Below are 15,212 nucleotides of genomic sequence, written 5' to 3' on the forward strand. Positions count from 1 at the left end.
ACAAACATGTCAATAAGCAAGATCAATAGAAGGAAAAACATGAAGTAGGAAGTAGAAGGAAGAACATGACGAGTTGTGATGACTCTTATCGGGTTCTCAGCTAACAAACATCCTGTGGCTTAGTGGGATGGCTGCATTTATCCTGTGTCAGATTCCCATGTGTGCAGGTACCTCCCAGGGATGGAGGCTGACTTCACTGCTGTTGAGAATATGCTCAGGTACTTCAAGCATGCCCTGGGAGAGGATACACACAGAAATCAAAACACTGATTCATTGCTTACAGCTGTATCAATTGATTATACTCACCCTCTTCTGTTCTAAGCCACAGTATTAGTCCTGGATAGCAGGAAGAAAGGAAACATGCTCACAAAGGAATTCCTGAATGAGCTGGACAGAATGAAGGTGAGTACAGGGAAAAGAGGGGAGGAAAAATAGGACCAGCTGATGACTTTCTTGGGTTGGTGATATAAACATTTACACCCTATTACCAAGGGAGAAGACTGATAACCTGAACTGCTTTACATTCCACTACTAGGTATGAAACACACCAAGAAGCATTCAGTGAGATGCACTGATACAGCTCCAGAGTTCTTATCTAATTGACCCTCAAATCCAGGTCTGTACATGCAGCTTAACCAGCCTGCTGTTCACAATTTTCCCAAAGAAACAGCTGGTTGGGGTCCTCCCAGATTTCAAAGGTGAGGAGATTTGGATGATCTACAATTGTTGCAGTTTTATTACAAAACTGTTTTAAGATCTTACTGTTACCAAAAAAAAAGGCAAAGATTTTGCCTTCCACTTCCAAAGAGAAAATATTTGGGAATTGATAGTAAAAGGAGAAGAAAATCAGAAACAAAGCTATCCCTATTCTGCACCAAACCCTCAAGTCAAAGCAATACTTTTGAAGGTGCTGTACTGGTTTTGGCTGGGATGGAGATTTGGGTTTTGTGGTTGGGTTTTTTTTTCTTAGCTTGCTTAGGGCTGTGTTTTGAATTTGTGCTGAAAACAGCCTTGACAACACACCAATGTTATTGTTGTATTCTACAGCACATTCAATGTCAAAACCTTTCCTGCTTTTCACCTTGCCCTACCAGCGAGGAATCTGCAGAAGCAGATGGCAGAAGAAGGAAGTTGGGCATGTGTGGAATGATGGCATTTCTCTTTCCAATTTTCCATTTCACAGCATAAGATGCATGTGAAATACAAAGACAAGATTTAATCCAAGGAGGGGAAGGCAGGTGTAAGTAGGGACATTTCCCCATAAATTCTAGCAAGAATGAAAGACATCAGAGAAACAGTAAAACAAGAACACTGAAAAGAGAGAGTGCTTGTATGAAAGACAGTAGGAGGGAGACAATAATTCTTGGACATGTAATACAGAATGCTTGACACCACTTGTCAAAAAAATATTTTAATTTAAAAAAAAAAGCCCAGCATCATCAGTCTCACACATCAAAAGTTACAGGGTTATAAGTAATGCATTCAAGTATCCTCACAGAAAGGACTGAGTCCATGACAGAGACGCATTTGAGTTTTCACAACTGTCACACCTTATATAAAAATATTTTTCAATTTCACATTAAATATCAGTGTCACCTATTCAACATAAATTATTTCTATAAGTTTTTTTGATCCTAAATTAGTTTTAAAATAGTAGAACAGACAATACCAAGTACCTTCCTTCCCCTTGTGAAGAAAACTCTTAATAAGTTACATAAAATATACTTCCACAAATCATCCCAGTATTTGAGAAAAGGAGTGATATAACAGCAACATTAAGACACAGGAATTTTACATGACAAATCCCGCTGTTCTATATATCAACCTCCTCTAAGGAGTCTAAATTCTTTACTCTGTGTCAACTAGGTAACATTTGTTCACTGTAAAATCAACTTAGTCCTTCATAAACAATTTTTAGTGTTTGTGAACTTAGCACACAGCAGATTGGAGAGGATATTAAAAAGGTGGTTTTTTGTGGTTGGGTGCAACTTACTTTAACACAGAATTAGTTAAGCACACCTTTCATTAATTTTCAGTCTCTACAAATCATTAAACATTTATGTCATACTGTATTGCTTCTTTTTCATTTCTGGGTTTACTAATCCAACATTGCTGTGTAAGGCTTCCAGACCCCAAAATCTGCTCAGTTCTGCTGTTGAGGGCAATAAAAGCTGATAAATTGCCATTTGACCACTCTAATAAAGCTGAGTATTTCAGAATCTCAATTACAAAATATTTATCCTTCACAACATTGTAAATTCTCACTGAATTTACAAGACACTAGTCTTCTTAAGTCAGATATTTTAGGTACTAGTGATCTGCTTCTATTACAGAGTCAGGGCACATAATCAGCTGAAGAATTACCAAGAACTTATCCTGAGTTATAGGTACAGCTGGCATGAACACAATTGTATTTGACAGCACATTCAATAAAACAGAAAAGTGGCTCAAACAAGTGAGTTTATCAGCATGCAAAGAAAATTCTTAACAGGATTTGGGAACTCAGCACATCATTTGCCACTGTAATACAGGCACTGCTTTCCATTTCATCAGCTGAGCCATCCTGTAGAACTTCACCATAAAATTCTAAACTAAACTGGTATTAAAAATAAAATAAATTGGAAAGTGCTCAGAAACATTATTTAACTAAGGCACTGAAAGCTTTAGAACTGGATTAATCCTTTAGATTCCAGTAAACACAACATTTCCGAATGCACACTGTCAGATACCTTGTCAAATTCCTGTCTAGTGAATAAAATTTAGTTATTGCTTATGCACAAAAGTCTTTCAGTGACATGATTCAAGTTAGTGAGAAGTTGAATCTACTTCACAAGGGTAATACATGCTCCTTAACAATGCAAGGTGTTTGATTTATTGTATTATTATTTCAGCTCTACATTACATAGAAAAAACAAATCTTTCATGAAACAGCCAAAGTAATTCATTTCCATATCAGCATCACCAAGGGTCTTCTTCCACCTACAAGGAGTAAAAATAAGAGTGAAATTAATGCATAATTCATGTTGACTGTGCTAAAATATATTTGAAAGTTTGAAGACTTGTTTTTATGTAGACAACAGAACACAATTTCTCTATACTTCAATATCACAAGGACAGATTCAACAATTTTCTTTTGGAAGTATCAGCAATATTGCTGCAATCCCATTAATACAGCTTAACAAATGCTGAAGAGTCTCACTGCTATTAATTATTGCACCAAAACATCATCTGTTTTGCAATTAATTCAAACAGAGGACAGTAACCATGCCAATTTTACAGGAGCCACTCCTCCCTGTTAACAGCAAGAAGTTTTACAAGTGTGAAATATAATGAGAGTTAGCCATTAAAAACTTCAGTACTTACTAAGGCTTGGCACTGTAGTACTCTTCTGGTGTCACAATTTTCAATCCACCAAAGTAGTCCAGGACCCAAATATTGGTGATGTTGAATTTGGCAAAGAACCAATTATGATCCTTGGGCCAACTTTCCATTTCAGGGTGGCGACTGAATAATGCTTTTTTTGCTAAGCCTGCTTCTGTATCATTCACCTAAACAAAAACCAGGAAAATGTTACAATATCACATAAAGATGAGTTTTAGCTAAAAAAACACTGCTGACTGCAGTGTGCTTTTTTTAGTTCAGCCATGTCTTGTCTCAGGGGGCTCATTACTGTGGCTGAGTCTGCTCATCTTCAGTGTGGTGTGCAACCATGTGAGACAGGGGATTTCAACATTCAGTCAGAAGGCTGCTTTCAAAGTTAGCACGAGCAAGAAAATACTTCATCAACAGAAAAACAAATCTCTAAACAAATCACAAAACAGAGAAGTATGGATTCTAAGTGAATTACTATAATGTGATGTCTGAGGCGTAATTTTACCTCCTCTGCACCTGCTCTTTCAAACTGACAGAAACAGATCCAACTGTGCCCAGACATCTGCAAACACACACTCACACACAAATAGGATGGTATAACAGATTCTACAGAGAAGGGAAGCTGAAAAGTGTGATGGTACCTAATATACAATGTGCACATGTTTAAAGGGTTAAAGCAACAATTTAGAGCTCTGGGTAAGGTACAAGAAGAACCACCTAAATAAAATCAACTCCATTATTAATGAGAAACTCAGGAAAGCAACTAAAATATTGCTGAGTGCAATGTACAAATATTAGAGCTGTGAAAACACCAAATAAGAATTGAGACTATCAAGTCAGAGAGAGTAGTGATGACTAGTCCTCATCCTCAATCATTATCCCCAATAATGGGATTAGGATCTTCAATGAATAACACATGCAGTTCTCAGTTCCTCCTACGAGACACACCAAAGTGGTGGTGCACAAAAGAACACTGCCCTGGCAGCAGCACCACCAGATCACACAATGCACACTTTTTGTCTATAATACCTGCAGCTTTGTAGCTCAGGTTAGTATTTATTTCTACAGAGTTTCAGAAGCAGGCATGCCATACTGCTTGAACCAAAGAATTTAACTGAGCAGGAGAGATGTGAATAAAGTATGAAGGTTTTTCCAAAATAATGGCCTCAGACTTCTTACTTTCAGAACACATTGTCAGGAATGAGGGAGATTTCCTGCATTATTGTCCCTGAAAACTCCTTGCTAAAGGCATGTCAACAAAGCTCCTGCAAAAATCAAGGATTAAGGTTTTCTTTCCTCACCCAAACCACGAGCTGGCCTTTGGATAGCACAGCATATGTCAGAACATGTCAGCATATGCTTCTGCACAGAATTTCTCACCTTTCTCATCTCCCTCCACTGTAACACAAATCTATATTTGATGCACACAACCTTGCCCAGTGTCAGCTTTCAGCTGCTTACCTTTACAATGCTCCCAACGAAGATTATGTGGGCACAGAGGGGGTTCTGTGGATCATATCTGTGCTTCCTGCAGTAAGGAGTCTGTGCCAAGGACACAGTCAAAGAGGCATTTGAATTGACCTGAAATGCAAGAAGTAAGATAAGAGATTTATGCTTACTTTTCTTATGTGAAAAAAAATATCATACCCACCACATTTTCAGCTCTTGGTACTTTATTGAGTTTTTGGTACTTTATTCAGCTCAGTAATACTGGCAAAAAGAACAGAGCTGTCATCACCTTTTCCTAACTACATGTGAAAGGCTCCTTGGGCAAGCTCTGAATCTGAAATAAAGCCCAGTTCAGAGGTGTGCTGAGTTTGCTAACATAAAATGCAAACACCACTGAACAATACCCCTTAAAACTCTGAATTCAGCCTACCTACTTCACATACAAATTATGATATATTGCAGTTTACAGACACAAAGGACAGTGCAGAGCACAAGGACATACAGTGAACTTCATCAGGTTAATTCTGGTGGAAGGGCTGAGTGTTACTGAGAAGGCAAGCAACTGAGCTTCACAACTGTTGGTAAAATTACTTAGAAGAAATACAAACACCTCTTCAAAACAGCCTCCTGGCTCCCCCAGACAGCTATTTTGATACTTAAAGTGAATTTTACAAGTTAGGTTTTAAAAAAATTCTGAGTATTTAAGTGAAACGCCTAACCTGAAGAATTAAAGAACGCGTATCTGATTGGTTTTTCTAAAAACCTAATTTTGTGACCACGGCTGGGAAAGCATTGGTGCCAAACAGGACTGCAAAATGTCACGTACTAAGGGTCACTACCTCCCAGTAAGGGAAGTTCCCCTGCTTTGAGAAGTTTCATTAGAAGGGCTCATGTCCAAGAGAAACCCTCCAAAGTCACTTGAACCCTACAGAGAGCACCAGTGACCTCATGAAACAAGCAACCACTTGAGAGATAGGAAGTTGCTTAACTCCCAAAAAGCTGACTCATGATTATTCAGCACCCTCTCGCCTGCCCCTGACTATCACATGTCAAGAGTTTCTGCCCTGAAGCAGCAAAATAAGGACCTGTTGAGGAGCCTTCTGAAGGAAATATTCATTACCGGTTTACACCGTGGGTTTTATGTTATTCTGAAAGCAAACACCTTTATCTGGGATGGAAAGAAAGGTAAATTAATCTCTCTACAGTACTTAGATACATAATTAAACTATTTTAAAGTAACAAACTAAAACCTGACAGGGAACAAACAAAAAATGATAAAACAGTGGTAATTTTTCAGACTATTTTGTGTTTACTAATATTGTAACATACTAAAACAAACAACCAAATCTAATAAATGAGGCATACAACTGCTATTTAATCAAGTTTTTAGCAAATTCTTGGCCACAAAAGATCTGGGACAAGGCCAATTACACACTCAGAGCCTCAGCATGCCAACGATGTCTTTCCACGTGTGCTTCCCTGTATGGTAAGCTCCAAAGATTTAATAACTATTCCTTTAGCAGGCTCGGTAAGACTTCTCTTTGCTTAGGTCCCACACTGATAAGTTGCAGTCCTTTTGACTTTTTTTTGTGTGATATTTTCTCTGTTCAAGTATTCCGTGGTGTCTCGCTGCTTTGTTCAGTGCTTTTGGAAGCTGCAGACACTTCCTCTGCCTGGTGCTGCCCTTTCATTCTCAAGGCCACGATCAGCAGGAACTTTTCAGGAGAGCTCCTGTCACCACAGACAGCACTGCTGGTGCTCAGCTGCTCAAAGGCTGATTACAATAATTGTCAATATAATAATTGATCAAATAATTGTCCCCAGGGCTGACCAACGGGGCGACATCCATGGAACAGCCAACAACTAAAACACAGACGAGGAAGAATTTTGCACTGAGGGTGGCAGTGCACTGGAGCTGCTCAGGGAGGCCGTGGAGTCTCCCTCTCTGGAGAGCCCTACCTGGCCATGTTCCTGTGTCACCTGCCCGAGGTGACCCTGCCGTGGCAGGGGGGTGGGCTGAGCTCCCTTCCAGCCCCAGCAATTCCGCGTCTCTGCGAACCAGCGCTGGCGCACTAACCTGGCACTCTCCGCTTGCTGGCGAGAGCAGGCCTGAGTGACCTGGCTGCTTCCCTGAGTGCCCTTCCTGGGGTCACCTCACACCCGCCGTGCCAGCGCAGTGCCACCGCCCTCCCGCTCACCTCCAGGTCCTGCACGGAGATCTCCATGTCGGTCAGGTACAGATAGGGGACGCCGCTGCCGCCGCAGGGCCCGGGCGGGCCGTCGCTGAGGGAGAAGATGTTGGCGAAGGGGCGGCCGCGCAGCCCCTCCTGCGCCGACAGCGTGGCCAGCGCGCCCCAGTCGCAGCTGTGCAGGACGTAGCGCGCCATGCGCGCCGCCTCCTCGGGCGGCGGGATGGCCGCGACGGCCGCCAGCAGCAGCCCCGATGCGGCGCACAGGAGGAGCGGCAGCCGCCTCATCGCCATCGCTCCCCGCACAGCCACGGACCGGGACATCCCACCCCTCACGGCGCCGGCCACCGACTGCCGGGCCCGCCCGTACCGCCCCCGCACCGCCCCCGAACCGCGCCGGGAGGGGCGGAGCCTCACCCTGGTTTACCAATGGGAGCAGCGCTTGCCCGCCCCCCGAGCCAATGAGCGACAACCTCAGGAGTGACGAGACACACCCTCACTTCTAGCCAATAGGCTTGCGAGATCTGCGCACCTCAGCCAATGAGAGCTGCAGGGGGCGGGTCAATGTGCGCAGCCGTTGTAAACAACCCAGAGAGCGCGGCCTGGGAGGGGGCGGAGTCACCGGCAGCCTGGCAGCCAATGGGAGCCCTGCTCTGCGTCACCGAATTGATGGAAAAGACCCCAAAATCGCCGAGTCCAAGCTGTGACCCAGCACCGCCGAGTGACACGGACCATGGCACCGGGTGACACAGCCAGCCTTTTCTTCAACACCTCCCGGGGGCGGTGACTCCAACGCCTCCAAGGAGCAGCCCATTCCAGTGTCTAATCACCCTTTCTGTGAAGAAATCCCTCTGAGTGTCCAACCTGACCCTCCCCTGGCACAGCTTGAGGCCGTGTCCTCTCATCCCATCGCTCGTTCCCTGGGAGCAGAGGCCAAGCCCCGCTGGCTACACCCTCCTTTCAGGGAGTTGCAGAGAGCAGTAAGGTGCCCCCTGAGCCTCCTTCTCCAGACTAAACACCCCCAGCTCCCTCAGTGCCTTCTCATAATCCCTGTGCTCCAGACCCTTCCCTGGACTCGCTCCAGCGCCTCAATGGCTTTTCCAAGTGAGGGGCCCAGAACCGAACCCAGCATTCGAGGTGTGGCCTCACCAGTGCCGAGAACCGAGGGACAATCCCTGCCCTGCTCCTCTGGCCACGCTATTCATGATAGTGGCCATTGTTGGCCTTGTCGGACCTCACCGCGCTGGCCCCGGCCCACAGAATTCCCTGACAGCCCCGTTTCCCTGGAGCGCCTGGCGGGGGAGGAAGGGAAGGCGGTGGCCGCGCTCCCGCTGGCCTGAGGGGGGCGATGGCGGGACGCGGCTCCGGCGATGTCCCCGCCGTGTCCCGGGGATGTCCCCGCCGTGTCCCGGGGATGTCCCCGCGAAGTCTCGGGGATGTCCCGGGAATGTTCCAGGGCTCCCGACTGTTTGGAGGCAGTCTCCTCTCCGGCACTCCGGAGCAGGCCCGTTCTGCGGGGTCTGAGTGACACAGGACAGGCCACGGCGCAGTCCCCTGGCATCGCCCCTGCTTTGTGTGCCCGGAGAAGTCCATCACATCCTGGAAGTGCCCCAAAACCGCGTGGATATGGCATTTGAGGGCATGCTTTAATGGTGAGCACAGCGTACTGGGTTAACAGGTGGACTCGGTGATCCTAAAATTCTTTCCCAACCATAATGATTCTGTCGTTCAGCAGTCCAAGGGCCTCTATCCCTGCCCACTGCTGAATCAGTCTCAAAGGCTGGTTCCGTGTTACCACATGTGATTGGGGCCCAGCCTTCCCTTGGGAAAACCTTATCCTTTAATCACAGCAGCAGGGACTATCTGTTTTGGGCCACAAAGCCCACAAAATGACTAGGCAGAGCTCAGGTGTTACCTCTTGCACACTGCAGGATGTATGTCAGAGCCCTTGCCTCTACAAGACTTGGTTTTGTTAGTTGAACACCACTGGAAGGCTCTTCCAAACATTACTTACCCAAATAAACACTGAGCTGGCTTATTTTATCCATCACTTTGTGCTCAACAACCTTATAAAGATTTGTATAGAGAGATGCACTAAACTGAAGAAATACTGAGACTTGATTCAACTTGGCCTAAAAGATGGTGGATTTTCGTATTTCCACCTGGATCCAAGTATGTTCACACTATGTAAAGTAGTACAGTACTTGTACTGTAGCACTGAGAAAGCCAAATTAACTTGCCCTGTGACCACCAACTGCCCCAGGTGCCCCATAGCACCCACAGCTTATAGCAGGCCAGATGGATCAGCCTGTTGGGCTGAACTCAGCAAGGAAAACACACTATCCATCTATCTCCTACTATTTATCTGCTGCCCTGTACAGGCAGAACAAAAATAATTTTTCCTCCAGTATTCCCCTTGCCTGCAGAGCATGAGCAGAGATCCCTGCCTCCTCTCCAGGACACATGGAGACTTCTGCTGCTGCCTTCTCCTGGAGATGTTCAGGAGAAACTGAAATTTTTGTAGGAAAAAAAAAAAAAAAGAAAAAAGGATTCTCTAAACCCCTGATGTGCAGCCACCAGGCTCTCTCACTTCCTCAGTTAGATCTCAGAGAAAGGAGAAGGATTCTCTCTGTTGTCTTCCAGTATTGCTTAGGGGCTCTCAGCATCCTTGCATAACAGGGTCAAGAAAGTATTGCTAGGCATTACTAGTTCTCCTTTTCAAATCATGTGCTTCATTGCATTTAAAAAACAGTAAATAGACAGTAATATCTCACCATAAATGGAGCCAAGTTTACTTCCTCCAAGGCTGAGTTCATGGAACAATCTTAATTTCAGTGTGTTTTATATGTGATGGGCTTCAGGCTGTGTCTCTGGAGAAGATGTATTTTAGTCAGAAAGTGGGCAAGGTCTCCATCCTGGCTTGTGTCATGTTTTGCCTGCCCTCTTCAGAGCTGGTTTTGCCTGATCCAGCTCTCTCTGTTGCCAGCCCGGGCTGGGCACGGTTTCTCCTCAGACGCAGCCTAGCTGTGCTCTGGTCCAGGCTTCCTGTCTAGCTCATGCAGTCTGTCCATGAACAGAGACTTTTCTGTGTCCAGATAACACTCGGGGGCTGTGCAGTCTCGCTGTGCAGCGCTTGATTCCTGAGCCAGGCCCGTTCTCCGAATCCAAATGACAGCCAGGGTGATTAAAGTCACTTGCCGGGGTGATTAAAGCCACTTGCCGCTGCCTTTGACAGAGGAGACCGACCTGTGAGTCAGCTCTGGCAAAAGCTGAAGTGCTCAGTGCTTTGAAGTGCCAATGCTTGGTGCCACATGAGACCCACCATGCAAATTGTTTCTAAAAATGTTGGTTAGATTCTCTCCTGGGGAGATACCAGCCCTGCTGCTGCTAGAAGTGGCACACAACACAGACCTTTGCTGAGCAGGGGAGGCGTTGCATGCTTGTGCATAAGACATTTATTTGTTCTCACCCTCAAACTTCCTGAATTACCCTGGTTGGGAATTTAGCCTTTGACTCTCTCCTTGGTGTATTTTTTAGAAGATAGGTAAAGTCATTATAGCGCTGGCCTGCTGTTCAGCCAAAAGTCCTTTTTTAACAGCCACCATGCAGGCAGTGGCAAGGCAAGCTTCCTCTGTGCATAACCTGTTAGGGACCAGAAATGTTGTTCCATTTTCAGTCAGAAAATCTTGTTCAGTCAGAGCTTGGGCTGCGTGCTGAGGAAGCTGCTGGAGGGGGCCACTGCTTGTGAGGCTGCTTTCTAGGACACTGAGAGATGGGCAGTAGGACTGGCCTGAGAACAGTGTAATCAAAACTAGAACATATACCCAGAATTGTGCCAGCAGCCATTTTCTGACTGGTTTTGTTGGTTTATATTAAGCCTGGTGTACTAAAACTAGTAACTTTAGAGGAATTGTTCTGTCTGGAAGTAAGTTGTCAGTGGCTCATGCTAATAATATTTGTCCCATCACTGTATGAGTACAATGGGATGCAGCCATGCCTCTTAACACCCCAGCTCGGTTTGTTCTCTGAAGTCAAGCAGACCAGCAGTGAAAGAAGAGCTCTCCAAAAACATTTAGGTGCTGCAGGAGATGACACCAGTTATCTGAAAACCACCCACCAGCCCCTGGTAGGATCAGGATGATCCATCTCCCTGTGATCTCATTATTATGAGCTGAAATGCTCCCTGTGCCATGCAGCATTTTTAAACTTTGCTCTGCTTAGAGACAGGCTTTTGCCCAGAACCTGGCAATTAGGAAGCCCTAATGAAGAAGCCTGATTAGTCTGAACCACAATGTTAGTGCTCAGGCGTCAGCTGACAGTCAGGAACACGTGAAATGGTTCAATCTTTCAGATAGTCTCTACCACCTACTTTTTTACACGGCCACCACAGAAAACACACAAACTCACATTCCAATTCAGCGTATTGAGAGCCACTTTATAGCCATGTCCTTCCATTTAATTCCCTTTGTTAACGGGGCTTTCCCACTGACATCAGTCCCCAGAGAGCCTGGCACGCCGGTCCGTGTGTCCGTGTGGGTGTTGGCACGTGTGTGTTTTTGTGTTTGTGCTCTCACAAGCGCCTCGCTGCAGCTGCAGGACCCCAGCACAAAAATGTCAATGGTACGAAGCGTTCCAGCTGAGTTCATTTCCTGCTGATAAAGTCCCTGAAGAGGAGGGTGAGGCTCTGCGTCCACAGCGTTGGTTTAGTGCTGTGGGGCACAGGCAGAGAGCTCGGGGCACGCTCAGCAGAATGGTGGGTTCAAAAAGCGAGTTTCTCATAGAAAAACACTGCTCACCTTCGCTTCCTTGTTGGGCTGCCAGTGTCAGACCTGATGTGTAAAGCCAACCCGAAACAGGATGTTGGCTTTTTTGAGTTGATTAATCTTTGAAATACAAATGTTGTTTCTTCGGTGGTTACCTTATCCCCTCATTTTTTGGTTTTGGGTTTTGGTTTTTTTTTTCAGTTGAGAATTGAGTTGCTTGAGTGGGAACAGGAAGGGTTGAGACCCCATTTTCAGGAGGCCAAAACCCCAATATAATAACAGCTGCTGGTTAGTGGTGGGAATTCCAGGAAATGATGTGGATAATAGCAGCCAAGACCTGGCAGAGAGGTGGACAGAACAACCTCAGATACTGGCACTGACAGGTGAGCTGTACTAAAACCCTCAACAAATGTCTTAACAAAGCACAGAATTGCAATCTGTCTTGCAGGAACCCACAGCTCCCTCCACCCTTTGCTCTCCCACCACTCTGACAAGCATACCTTCCCAGATTTGGCAGCTAGGCAGACACACCCAAATGAGATTACTGCACGGACACAAATACCAGAGACAGTTTCAGATGGCCTCCAAAACTCTTTTAACTAATTGGTTTCTGAATAAAGCATAGCCATCTCCTTTTGGTTGCTCCTCTGAGCACCCTGCAGAGGCTCCATTGCCCATCCTTTGTAGCCAAAATGCAAGAAGCCAGCAAATGTTGCCCACGGTGTTTCCGAGCATGGCAGAACCTCTTACACCACCTGTTTTGCAGGAATGCCAGGATGAAGGAGTTCCTTGCACCTCTCTCCTACATGCTGCCTATAGCAGGAGTGCCAGTCACTTATTTTGAAGCAAACTTGCTGTGTTGGCCTCACATGTCTTGAAAAGAATCAGACAGGAAGCTGCAAAATCCAGGGTGCCACAATTGCAGCTTTTTCTCAGTCAAATGAAATTTCCCCCTAGAGCCTGTTTTAATGGCACTAGCAATGGCTATATATATATATATTTTTTTTTTCCCCTGCAGAGCAGAACAGATGTGGAACTTTTTTTTGGATGTAAGAACAAGTCAGTCTCACATCCCAGGTTTGTAAGCAGGGATATACAGAAGGATGCAAAGAGTCATACTTGAAGATAGCTCAAAATACTTGCAAATGCACATCATGTAGAACACACAGTTTCTCTGTAGAACCTCCCTTAATAAGGTTTGTTTCAAAGTTCTTGCAGCTGAAGCATGTGGGTTGTTTGTTCAGATTTTCTAGTGGTTTCCAGTCCTGGAACAAGAAAGAGGAGAACAAATCCACACTGCATGTCTTCCTGTCTGGAGAAAAACATACACCATACTTCTGTGCATTCATCCCTTGCTCCTTCAGGAAGGAAGATTTAGCATGGAAAAGTGTCAAAAGTACAGACAAAATGACAGAAGTACTCTGAGTACTGCCCAGAGCAATGGCATATTTGGGAATAATGGGAATCCAGCAGGCAGAAAAGATCTGCTTTGTGGCAAGATACTTGGAGGCAGAAATAAATGGAGTGAAGAACTGTGGTAGGGCAGCTGCAACGGCTTTTGCTTTACTTATATGGGTGAACAGATACTGCCTCTGTCAAGCCGTTTCCTTTTCTGTACACCTAAGCAACTGGTTTCCTCTGCACAGCAGAACCCCTGAAAGCAGAAAGAAAATACTGAAACAGCCCCTGGGCAGCAGGAAACAGTCATGGGAGGTGTGACTTTGACGGTGTGTTACATGGCAGACGTCTCAAAAACAACATTTGCGACCCATGTCCAGTGAAATCCCTGAGCTTCAAATCCTTCTTCTAGTCCCACAGCAGGCAAAGCATGGACAGTGGGAAAACCCTGCCCTCCCTGCCTCAACCCTACTCCTCAGTTCAGTTTCTATCCCACTCCTAATGTACCATTGTCAGGACTTGAAAAAATCAATAGGATTTTTAAACAAGTGGTGGTTTCATTTTCATATTTATTTTAGATTTTTTTTTTTTATATCTACAGTTGCAGCATCTTCTGGTTGCTTACAGCAGAGGGGTTTCATCTAATCTAGAGTTTCAACAACAGAAGATTAATTAGTCCTCTTGCCCAATCTCCAGATTGCAGCAACCCAGCCTATCATTCTTGTGGCTAAGGACAGGGTGACTGCTGTATATTGAATCTGGGAGATAATTGGATCACAATTTAAACCTGCAAATTCCACGGGAGTCCTGCAGCGTGCAGGACAGCAACAGTTAACTACACTGGAAGAACCACTATCAGTAACAGGGAGCTAGGATATCATGATGCTCACATTTAAATCCATGCTGGAGCGTTTGCAGCCACAGCCAGCAGGGACTTGTGAAACACTGCAAAGGAGAAGTATGCATCCCTTCTAGAAAACATGCTTTAACTCTCTTCTGCCCCCAAGGTATCGTGCCAAAATGACGATATGACATTGTGTCACTTTGCAGTTGCACTCAAGGCGAGGAAGCCAGCAGAAGACAAAGGGAGCGTTTCCAAATTCCTCTGCACCACCCTGCTCTCGGGAGGTGGGGACTGAAATTCTTTGAGAAGGAGCATATGCAAACAGTTGCTAAAGGAGATGTCCGGTTTACAGCACTGTGATCAGCGTGGAAAGGGAAACTACAGCAAAAAAAACATTCCGGAGGCTTTTTTTCGCCATCCGAATTTTTCTACCACTACAGAAGCTTCTTGCTTCCAGTGCACATGTCTGTCCATCCTGCGAAGGGAGAGGAGAACAACCTGCACCTTCTGACCTGGTGGTGTGAGACACAAATTCAGGGTGGAAAGAGCTGGTCCTGCCTTACAGCCGGACAGTGAGAACCTTGCATGGGGACCCTCTGCTAGAGCCCACAATGAAGCCCTGTCTTCTCTCTGCGGGATCACCCAGGAGATATTTGCCCTTCCTGGGAGTCCCAGCCGTGCACCAGGACAACGCCTTAAATTCTGTTCAAGCCCAATAATAATCACCCTCGCTCTCCTCCTATTCTGCCTTTCTAAAGACAGTTCATTGCTGAGTGAAATTACTGAAAAGAGGGAAGAGAAAGGAAAGCTGTGGTTACAAGGAAAGGGATTCTCTCCTCACAAATAAACAGACCCTGGGAGAGGGAAGTGTGGACAGCGGAGAGATCGAAGCAGAGATACCAGGGCAGGAGCTGCAAGCGGTGGAGAGAAATAAAGACTAAACAGAGGGATGGGAGGGGAATAAAGATAAGGTGATAGAAAATAGGAAGGGGGAGAGAGGAAAAGGGAGAGGAAATGCACATGCGGCGTCCCCAAGTTTGGGCCCGGAGGCAGAGCTTGTTGCTTGTTGTCTCAGGAGCCCAGCGCTCCGGGAAGGACAGTATCTGTTTAGATTTGTGTCTAAATTTAAACCCTGATTGCCTTGCCTCCCCCTCCTCTCCCCTCCCTCCCTCCCTTCCTCTCACCCACCCGCCCTTC

General features: G+C 45.6%; 1 protein-coding gene and 1 long non-coding RNA gene across 3 annotated transcripts; one reads left to right on the forward strand and one right to left on the reverse strand.

Moving 5' to 3' along the window:
* Window positions 1-1,395: 1,395 nt before the first annotated feature.
* Window positions 1,396-7,380, reverse strand: CREG1 (cellular repressor of E1A stimulated genes 1). 2 transcript variants are annotated; one of them, XM_058829397.1, is made up of 4 exons: window positions 7,020-7,377; window positions 4,834-4,953; window positions 3,364-3,548; window positions 1,396-2,979 (listed from the first exon to the last, which is right to left on the reverse strand). In XM_058829397.1, coding segments are annotated over exons 1-4 (621 nt in total). In that variant the 5' UTR covers window positions 7,335-7,377; the 3' UTR covers window positions 1,396-2,978. The 2 variants fall into 2 exon arrangements, with proteins under 2 accessions (XP_058685380.1, XP_058685389.1); XM_058829406.1 differs by lacking the exon at window positions 1,396-2,979 and having other exon boundaries at window positions 3,363-3,548; window positions 7,020-7,380.
* A 145-nt stretch (window positions 7,381-7,525) lies between these two features.
* Window positions 7,526-13,102, forward strand: LOC131574730 (uncharacterized). The gene is made up of 3 exons (XR_009276567.1): window positions 7,526-8,662; window positions 11,975-12,156; window positions 13,018-13,102. It is a non-coding gene; the product is annotated as an uncharacterized LOC131574730 (long non-coding RNA).
* Window positions 13,103-15,212: the final 2,110 nt, after the last annotated feature.

The sequence above is a fragment of the Poecile atricapillus genome, chromosome 1 (genome assembly GCF_030490865.1).
Source record: "Poecile atricapillus isolate bPoeAtr1 chromosome 1, bPoeAtr1.hap1, whole genome shotgun sequence".
Classification (NCBI taxonomy): Eukaryota; Metazoa; Chordata; class Aves; order Passeriformes; family Paridae; genus Poecile; species Poecile atricapillus.

Bases quoted from the DNA above. Each gene is read 5' to 3' on its own strand.
- CREG1 (XM_058829397.1), bottom strand. From the start codon at position 7,334: ATGTCCCGGTCCGTGGCTGTGCGGGGAGCGATGGCGATGAGGCGGCTG. The intron at 4,954-7,019 runs GTGAGCGGGAGG...CTTGCATTTCAG, and splicing joins TCTCCGTGCAGGACCTGGAG to GTCAATTCAAATGCCTCTTT. The intron at 3,549-4,833 runs GTAAGCAGCTGA...GTTTTTGTTTAG, and splicing joins TCGTTGGGAGCATTGTAAAG to GTGAATGATACAGAAGCAGG.